Source organism: Sesamum indicum, linkage group LG8, assembly GCF_000512975.1.
Source record: "Sesamum indicum cultivar Zhongzhi No. 13 linkage group LG8, S_indicum_v1.0, whole genome shotgun sequence".
Taxonomy (NCBI): Eukaryota; Viridiplantae; Streptophyta; class Magnoliopsida; order Lamiales; family Pedaliaceae; genus Sesamum; species Sesamum indicum.
This window is the reverse complement of record NC_026152.1, coordinates 12,146,430-12,155,137: the sequence shown is the minus strand read 5'-3', so window position 1 is coordinate 12,155,137 and position 8,708 is coordinate 12,146,430. Positions and strand designations below refer to the sequence as shown.

Sequence of the window (8,708 nt, the reverse complement as noted above, 5' to 3'; positions counted from 1 at the left end):
ATGACTAAAAGTAAGCAATTTTTAAGTTACTGGATCTAAACAAAAATGAACATAGTTATCGGATTAAAATTAAAATTAAGCATACTTAGTGGACTAAAGTAATACTTTTCCCATCTCTGATATGTGCAAGACATGTGAAACTTTCCAACCAATCTTATAGTTTCTAGCTAAATGTGTCCTAAATACACAAAAATTGAAAATAAGCAAAACTATTGTACGATCCTAAAAATATAAATTACTAAAATGCCAAATAGATATAATTAAACGACAACAAGTACAATTAAGCCTATATATATATAAAATAAAATATTTTTTTAACTAAATTATTAAAACAATGTTGAATAACTCTATATTAAATAAATTTAAAATTTATTATAATGTCACAAGATATACTTCAAAATCAGAGTTCAATGATTTAAAATCTTCTTTGGTAACATGCAATTCTTGAAATAAATTTAAAAGATTTATCATTGAGATATTAAAATCTTAATTATAAATCCATTATTTTGAAAAATAAAATTATGGAGTGTTTGCAGGAGTTTCTATTTTTAGAGAGGGAATATAATTGAAGTTTTAAGTTAAGTAGTAATAAAAATCGAGACTGTTTGAAAAAAAAAAAAAAACTTATTATTTTCAATTTTATCAATGAATTGGTAGGAAGTACCTTATAATTTTTTATTTAAATTAATTTAATTTTAAAAAGTTAAAAAATAGAAATAAAATTTTTATTAATAAGTTGATAAACATTTCTTTTGGATCGTTGCAAACGCTCTTAAGGCAAATTAGTAATCGGGTCCAATACTTGAACCCGAATGACCCGTCTTCAATATTGGGCTGGACTTTTATCTTAAAACCCAACCCAATTACTCAAGCCCGTTCATCTGTGGGGCTCCAGTTTATATGTTCAGTTACATTTTGAAGATTTCTTTTATTCGTAGAACCCCTAAAAACCCTCAGGAGCTGCAGCCTCAGCGGCATCTGAAACGGCAATCTCTGATCATCAATGGCGAAGCGACGACGTGAGCCGGATACCGATGGTACAGGGGCCGCAGCGGTGGAGTACGGCACAGTGTTCGTCGACACCAGCCTCGACACCCATCTCGCCATGCTTGTTTCTAACTCTGACACAGTATCGGATTTCAAAAGTAAATTTTCTATTTCACTTTGCGCATATTGATTTCGAGAGTTTTTTTTTGTGTTTTTTGCTATATTTGGTATTCTAGTTAAAATGTGATGCACGTAGTAATTTGTTAAGATGACTGCATAACGTTGGTCCTTTGATTTTCTTTATTGTAATACTTTGTTATGCGAAATTTGATTGGAATGAGTTCCTTATATGAAGAAAATTGATATCGCATTAACAATGATTAAGTTGGACGCTTTAAGTGTCTGATTGGTGGAAAAACAGGTAGAAGAAAATATTTGTCGAAATCTTTATGCTATAATTCTTCAGGAACGTTCGAATTTGCTCAGGCGATGGTAGATCAATGTTTGTTTTTCAGGCTGAACTTCTTTTACATGTGTGCATGCAGAGAAGCTAGCGTTGGAACATGTGCAGTGCTTTCCAAAAATTGGGGAGATACGCATCCATTCTATGAAGGTATATGTACTGTTTTAAAGGTGTGTTAGGAGGATTTAATATCCAATGCTAATATTGTTTGTAACTTGGGTAGGTAAAACGTAGAGCAAACTTGTATCATCTACCAGACAATATGATCGTCTGGAGTGCCTTCCATAGTGTAAAACGGAATTGGTTTCTTTCAGCTGATGTTTCTGGCATTCCAGAAGTGGGGGGTGTTGATGATGATTGCAGAGCTTTGACTTCTGATGCAAACAAGATACCCGCCCTTCCAATGTCCTTGCAAGATGGTGTTACTGAAAAGAATGTAGTTTCAGAAATAACTGCAGGCGTTAAGGCTGAGAAATCTTTGGAAAAGACCACAGTTTCTCAAAGCAATAATTATTCACAGGAAAATTATATGGATCCTGAGTCTCGTGCCAAGAAGAAGCGTAAAACAAGGCACACAGAAGATGCATGTCATAGACCACCTAGTATGAGAGATAGTTGCACCCTGGATTATGAACCTGGAAAAGATACATCAACGCCTCAGATTATTGCCTGTGGGAATCCAATGGTTGATGTGGTGAAAGAAGGAAAAGAAAGTATGCTTGTATATGAGCAACAAGGAAAACCCACTATGTCCGAGGCAACTGCTGAAGTCATAGGTGTGAGGAACAGTCAACCCGATGTTGGAGACAACACTGCTTTCGAGGGAACATCTTCACCAGCTACAGCTAACAAGAGCCATATACAGAGCGCTTTGAACTCTCCAAATCTTTTAGGTTCTGATAAAAGGAAAGAGGACACTTTACTAGAGAGTATAATTCATGAAAGTTGTATGAACAGCAAACAGGAGTGTGAACTTGGCCATGATGTCCCAACCGAACATTTGGGTTGTGTTTCCAATAAAGTACCCAATGTTTCTGCTTCATTGATGGATGCCGGTGGTGCAATTGATGATGTCAATTCTGATGGCACTGGGAGAAAGAAAAAGAAAGCCCAGAAGACAGCTGCTAAGATCCAGGGTGCAACAGATACGGAGCATAGTAGGAAAGGTGAAAGCTTGAAGCCCTCTACTGAAGCACGTAAATCTGGGAGGAAGAAAGAAGAAAAAGGTTTGTCTGTAAACCATGATAATGAAGTGATATTGGCATCATACAAAAAAACTTCAGACCATGCTGATCCAAATTTAATGTTGAAAGAAGCAAGTACTTTGCCGCACTTATTGGATACTAATGCTGTTATGGAACCTGAAATCTCTAGTGGCCGTAAAAAGAAGAAGAGAGCAAAGAAGTCTGCAGACACTAATCAAGAGAAGTCAGGCATTGAACAAACTGATAATGTGGTCAGTGGCTCTTCAGGTTTGCTTTGCGCATCTACTGATCATATCCCTGAAGAAACTGACAAGGAAGAAAATATCTTGCACGTTAAAGGAAAGAATGTCCAGGTGAAAATCTTGGATACTTCCACGACAGATGCTATTGACAAAGTCCCAACTGCTAATAGAAATGAGGCAAATTTTATGATATTGACTCAAACTAAGCAATGTTTGGAAGATGTGGCCAGTGGGAAGGAAGAGGTGGAGGAAAAGACAAAACACTCTGCTAGTAACTGCCATGCAGATATGCCTGCCAAAGAAAAAGAATATCATATTTTGGAGTTCAATCAGGTGGAGAAGAACAGTGACAATACGGAGGATAAAGATAACAAAGCTAAAAAGAAAAGAAAGAAGAGAAACCCAACTGAATCAGATATCCAAGAAAGTTTACCAGTTAAGGATCAAAAAGTTGGTGTTGTAGTATCAACAACCAAGGAAGAATCAATTGGTTTTGTAAATACTGCATTGGAGGCCGGAGATGTAGCCTCATCCCAAGTTCTGTCGTGTAGAAGTCAAGAAAAGCTTGAGGAGATGCATGGGGGGGCGGCCGATCACGCTGGTGATCTGGCAAGAACATCAGAGCATGAAGGTGAAGGCATTAACTTCAAGCAGTACTTTGTGCCAGGACAATACCAGGATAAAGCAGATTCCACTGACAGGGTTAAAAAAGGAACCAAATCAAATGTGGAGACAAAAAATGGGAAAAAAGTTAGAGACAATGGTTTACCTCCTGTAAGCAACTCAACTGAATTACAGAACTCAGCAGTCAAGTCGTTGGAAAATCTGGAAAGTGAGAAGAAATCTCGTGTTAAGAAGACTAGTGGAATGAGACCAGGAGACTCAGCACAGAATTCTGATAGGGAAGATGTGATTCCTAATTCCATCACAAGATCTTTAAGAGTCTCAGGGAAGAGGACGAATGATTCTAGCCCTAGTGGGATGTTGGAGACAACATCTCTTCAAAAGCCCAATGAGATTCTTGCTAAATCTTCTTCCCAGAAGGAAAAGAACACATCTCTGGATAAATCGAGCTCAAAGAGGTCTGAGGCATTTCATGAAAAGAGAGGAAATAAAATACTGCAGTCAGGTCTAAGTGCAACTCATAAGATGGCGATGAAGACTCCACAGAAGAAGAGCTTGTTCAACAAATCAGGAACAATTTTTCAGGACAATAGTGGTGAAAGTTCTGGTGATGAAAATGATGCTGTGCATTCGGATGCTAGCACCCTCAGTCCATCAGACAGTTCCTCTTTGTCAAGCTATTCAGTAGGTGAAAGTGACTTGAGCCAGGACTCAACTGGAAATGGTATGTTAATCTTGGTTCAAATTCAACTTTCTCCAACATGAGAGAAATTTCTGCTGAGTTTATTTCCTTAACTGATATGTATATATATATGTGTGTGTGTCTGTGATATATATCTAGCTCCATGAATGTTCTTATGCTTGCTGTTTTGGGGGGCATGTAGGGGTGGAGTATGTTATAATATCACCAAAAAGTGTTTATTCCTGTAGCTTTCAGGAATTTATTCTGGTAGAAGTCAGCTTTTTCATCAGTGTTAAGAGTTTTATGATATGCTTGGGAAAATTGGTGTTGAGTAAGATTTTATATCCTATTAAATGAGCATGTCCAGCTGATGCAAATTGGTCCCATTTGTGGTTGAGAAAAATTCCCCATCTGCGTAATTAGGTACGGACATCACATGAGAAACTTCTCTTCCAACTAGGTGGGGATGCTGTAATTTGTTTACATAATTGCAGGATCAGATGATGCTAAAGGAAGATCTACTGGAGGAAAATCCACGTCAAAGTTGGAGTAAGTCCTTCATCTATTTCTAACCTTTAAGTCTTGCAACTATCTGCTTTTTGAGTATTGTGTAACATTGCCCGGTGACAACACCTTTTCAAATCATGAAATATTTGGTTAATGAGTACCTTATTGAGTAGCATTATTCAATATAAAATGAACCGTGTGTCTGTACAGACTTTACATGCCTTGTTCTGATTCACTTTCCCCTTGTTATTACACTATGAAACTTGTATAACTTCGCAATGGCCATTCTGCAGCAGCATTTCTGCCTCCAAGGACATGACGATGGATATGATCCTAAAAAGCTCAAAGCGGTTCAAGAAGGCCAAGCTCCACCTATCCTCTCAAAATGAATTCAAGCAGCAGCATGATAGCCAGCCCATGGAATTTGTTCCTGATAGTCAACCCACTTAACCCCATGAGTATGACCGCTTCATTTTGTCTGTACCCAAGTTGTTCTTCCTTCCTTAACCGGTGATTTAATTTAACAATTTGTATTGTATCGCGTATCTGCATCACGCAGCTTAGAACCCCTTATAACATTGGTTACTTGCAACAACATGTTGGCCCAGAAATTAGATGGTCATTCTTCATTTTTGGTGTTGTAAGAGGAAAATTCTATTCTTGTATTGCAGTTGGTTTTCTGTTTTACTGGATTAAGCACATATTATTATGAATTTGTTGAGAACAGGAAAATAACGAGGAGTTGGATCACAACCAACTGGCGATGTCTGCTCCTTATCTTATCCCTTGACCAAGAGAGGGAGGGGATCAGAAGAGCTCATGTTACGTCATGGTGAATGCATATTGCGTTTTGAATGTTAGTATTTTATGAAGTCTAACTTTTCAACTAAATAATAATACTAAGTCAGGGTGCACTACAAGCCTTAGTTAAATCACGAGATATGTATATATTTTACTACGATATGTTAAGAGTTAAGGTAAATATAGTTTTAAGAAATTCAAAACTATCATTTAATTCGTTTATGTCGAATTCCAGATAACAATTATAAAAAGAAAAAAGAATCCTATATAATTTTGATTAAAAAAAGTGTGAAAACTTAGAGCTTGCATAGAGGAAGTAATTAGAAGAATTTTATCTCCTTAAACTTTCAATGTTAAATGACGTTAACACCCTCAAAGAGAGACCGAAATACACAAATACTTTACAAAATTATAGATACACTAGGGTTATAATTATAACAAGTAGTGACAAAAAGTTTATTCTAACAGTATATAACTTTAGAAGAAAAAAGTTGAGGTGTTTGTATTTGACCCTTATATCAAATAGTACTCGTATTCATTTATATCTCTATATTCTGAAGAGTTCTTTTACGCCACTTATGTGTATAATGTGAGTCTTAATATTTTTTTATATTACAAGTATATTTAATTATATTTTTAATTTTAAAAAATTCACTAAAATATTAAACAACAAGGCAACTAAAATCCCTAATTTGTTTTTTTTTTTTTTATAAAAAAATAGACAATCTGGAAAATACAAGAATTATGGGGCACGTGTGACCCGCTTTTTCCGAAACACGACCTCCGTGTCCAACCCGAACCCGTCAACGGTCCGAACATAAACCAGCTCGGATCTCTTAAACAGCTTCTTAAGCGGCTCCACGCTCATCAAGTCATTAGCCGAGTACTTATCCGACCGCGTCGACAGCGCCACGTGTAGAACACACACCCCATCGGCCCTCAACGTCCGTTCGATCTCCCCCACGAATTTCTCCGGGTACAATGCATGGTCAAACACGTTGGAGAACTCGAAGTCGAAAGCCCCATCGTCGAACGGTTGGTGATGGAAGTCCCCGCGCACGACCAACGGTGGAGACGGCACGAGATCAATGCCAACCGAGTCCGACACCCCGACCCGCTTCAGAGCCTCCACTTCTTGCCCCATTCTCGCCCCGATGCAGAGAGCCTTGGAGGAGTTGGACAGCAAGCCTTTCTGCTTCAGATGGTCGAAGAATTCCGTGAAGACCCGGATCTTGCGGTCCCAGTCCCGGGTCGTCCATATCTTCCGGAGTTTCGGGTTGAGGGTTTTGTTGAGCTGGTGGTGGATGTAGGAGTCGTAGGAGGAGAACCCGGGTCGGATCTTGAGGCCTGGGATGGGAAGAGACGGTGGTGGGCTGGCGGCGATGAGGGCGGCCTTGTGGGAGATGAATAGGAAGAGAGGTAGGGAGAGGAGAAGGAGGAAGAAGATGATCAAGAATTTGGATTTTGTGAGAGGGTACTGTTTCATGTTTGAGGCTGCTGCATGGCTTTGAGTGTGTGTTGTGTGTGTAATAATGATGTAGAGTTTTGATGAGAGGGAAGAAGGGATGTTGTAATTGTTGCATGTCTCTCACTCTGTTTTCTGTGTGTTTGGGTGGGGAAGAGAACAGGTGGAGACTATATTACATGCATGCTTTCCATGTGTAAGCATATCACTTGCCAAATCTTCTTTTCTCTTTTGGGGCCAAAATTACATTTTTTGTTCTATAATTTTAGGTCATTAGTACTTTTAATCTTGTAATTTATTTCATTTACAGAAGAATTTAGTCCTGAACATATTACATTTGGTCCTTTTCTGATAAATTTACTAATTTGGTCTTGTATTGACAATTTTGGCCCCATTCACTCTATAATAGATCTTATCTTTGGTCCTGTAACTATGAATTGTTAGGATAAAAATTGTTAATAAATGACTAAATTTACAAAAAAAAAAAAAAAAGACAAAATGTAAGATATTCAAGACTATATTCATTAAAAAAGACTAAACATATAAATGAGGTAAGTTACAAAATTAAAAGTATTAATTAAATTATAAAACAAAAAATATAATCTTATTATTTTTTTGTAGAATACATTGACTCGATCCATACATAAATCATAACTAAAAGTGTGCTAAAAAGGGATGGCTTTTATATATATATTAAAGATTAATTAAGGAGAAAATTTAATCCAAATTAGATTTGTTTACATTAATATATATTATTATGTGATTGATATATAATTATAATTTGTACAATAGCTAATTCCATAGAGTGTATTATAGTATTTATTTAATTAATTTGATTTGATTAAATTTTATTAAAATAAGAATTAACTAATTTACTAATTTCATATATTGATGACTCATCTCCTAATTAATAAGGCTGACTCTCTGATTTTGAAGGCATTGATCATAAGTAAAATACTTAATATTGCCTTCCAAAACCAATATATTAACTCCGAGCTCTAATTTAATTGATGAAGTTGAGATCCCATAATTAAAATATCATGAGTTCAAACCCCATCAAAAGTATGGGATTGGTCTATATAGTTTAATTCTAGTTCCTGGTCTATTGTAAGTCCGTAATAGTAGTTATTATTTGGCTAGTTATGTGTGTGTATATATATATATATATATATATTTGAAGCAATAATTGTATGATTACATCAGTGTCTCAATAAATTAAGCCATACATCAATACTTGCTCAATCTATCACTATACTAAGAATAATGGAACAAATTACAGTTAATAAAGTACTTGTAATTTTTTAAATAATAAAAAAATATTAATAATTATGTCAAGTCTCAAGAAAACTCGTTCTCACTTACTTTTTATATTTTGAGGGGAACATAAATCAATAGCTTGAAGTAAATTCAAATTTAAATATAAAGTGGAATTCAATATAGTATACTCATTCATGAACAACAATTTACCTTCATCAACTTTACATTTCTTTAAGTCCCAAGTTTAATTTTTTACATGTCTTCCCTATTTCCTTGGGCGATTTTTGTTATTTACAATAATGTGGGAACGATTGTGCAATTTATCCTTAAATAGTTATGTCGTACCCTACGAGTTTACATCCGTTTCAAAAAGAGTCTATTAATAAAGAGGAGATATATACTACTTTATAAACACCATTAAGACCCCTCTCCTAACTGATGTACGTATGGGGAGTTGAAATATTCTCCATCACCC

At 36.1% G+C, this 8,708-nt stretch overlaps 2 protein-coding genes across 5 annotated transcripts; one reads left to right on the top strand and one right to left on the bottom strand.

The window, feature by feature from the left end:
* Positions 946 to 5,397, top strand: LOC105168349 (protein IWS1 homolog A). 4 transcript variants are annotated; one of them, XM_011088405.2, is made up of 5 exons: positions 946 to 1,145; positions 1,533 to 1,600; positions 1,674 to 4,245; positions 4,698 to 4,752; positions 5,007 to 5,397. In XM_011088405.2, exons 1-5 carry the CDS (start codon positions 1,004 to 1,006, stop codon positions 5,158 to 5,160), a joined length of 2,991 nt encoding a protein of 996 aa, XP_011086707.1. In that variant the 5' UTR covers positions 946 to 1,003; the 3' UTR covers positions 5,161 to 5,397. The 4 variants fall into 4 exon arrangements, with proteins under 4 accessions (XP_011086707.1, XP_011086706.1, XP_011086708.1 ...); XM_011088404.2 differs by having other exon boundaries at positions 5,004 to 5,397; XM_020696210.1 differs by having other exon boundaries at positions 1,006 to 1,145; positions 1,503 to 1,600; positions 5,004 to 5,397.
* On the bottom strand, positions 6,218 to 7,215 carry LOC105168348. Its single transcript, XM_011088403.2, has one exon. The coding sequence runs from the start codon at positions 6,995 to 6,997 to the stop codon at positions 6,254 to 6,256; it is 744 nt and encodes a 247-aa protein (XP_011086705.1). The 5' UTR covers positions 6,998 to 7,215; the 3' UTR covers positions 6,218 to 6,253.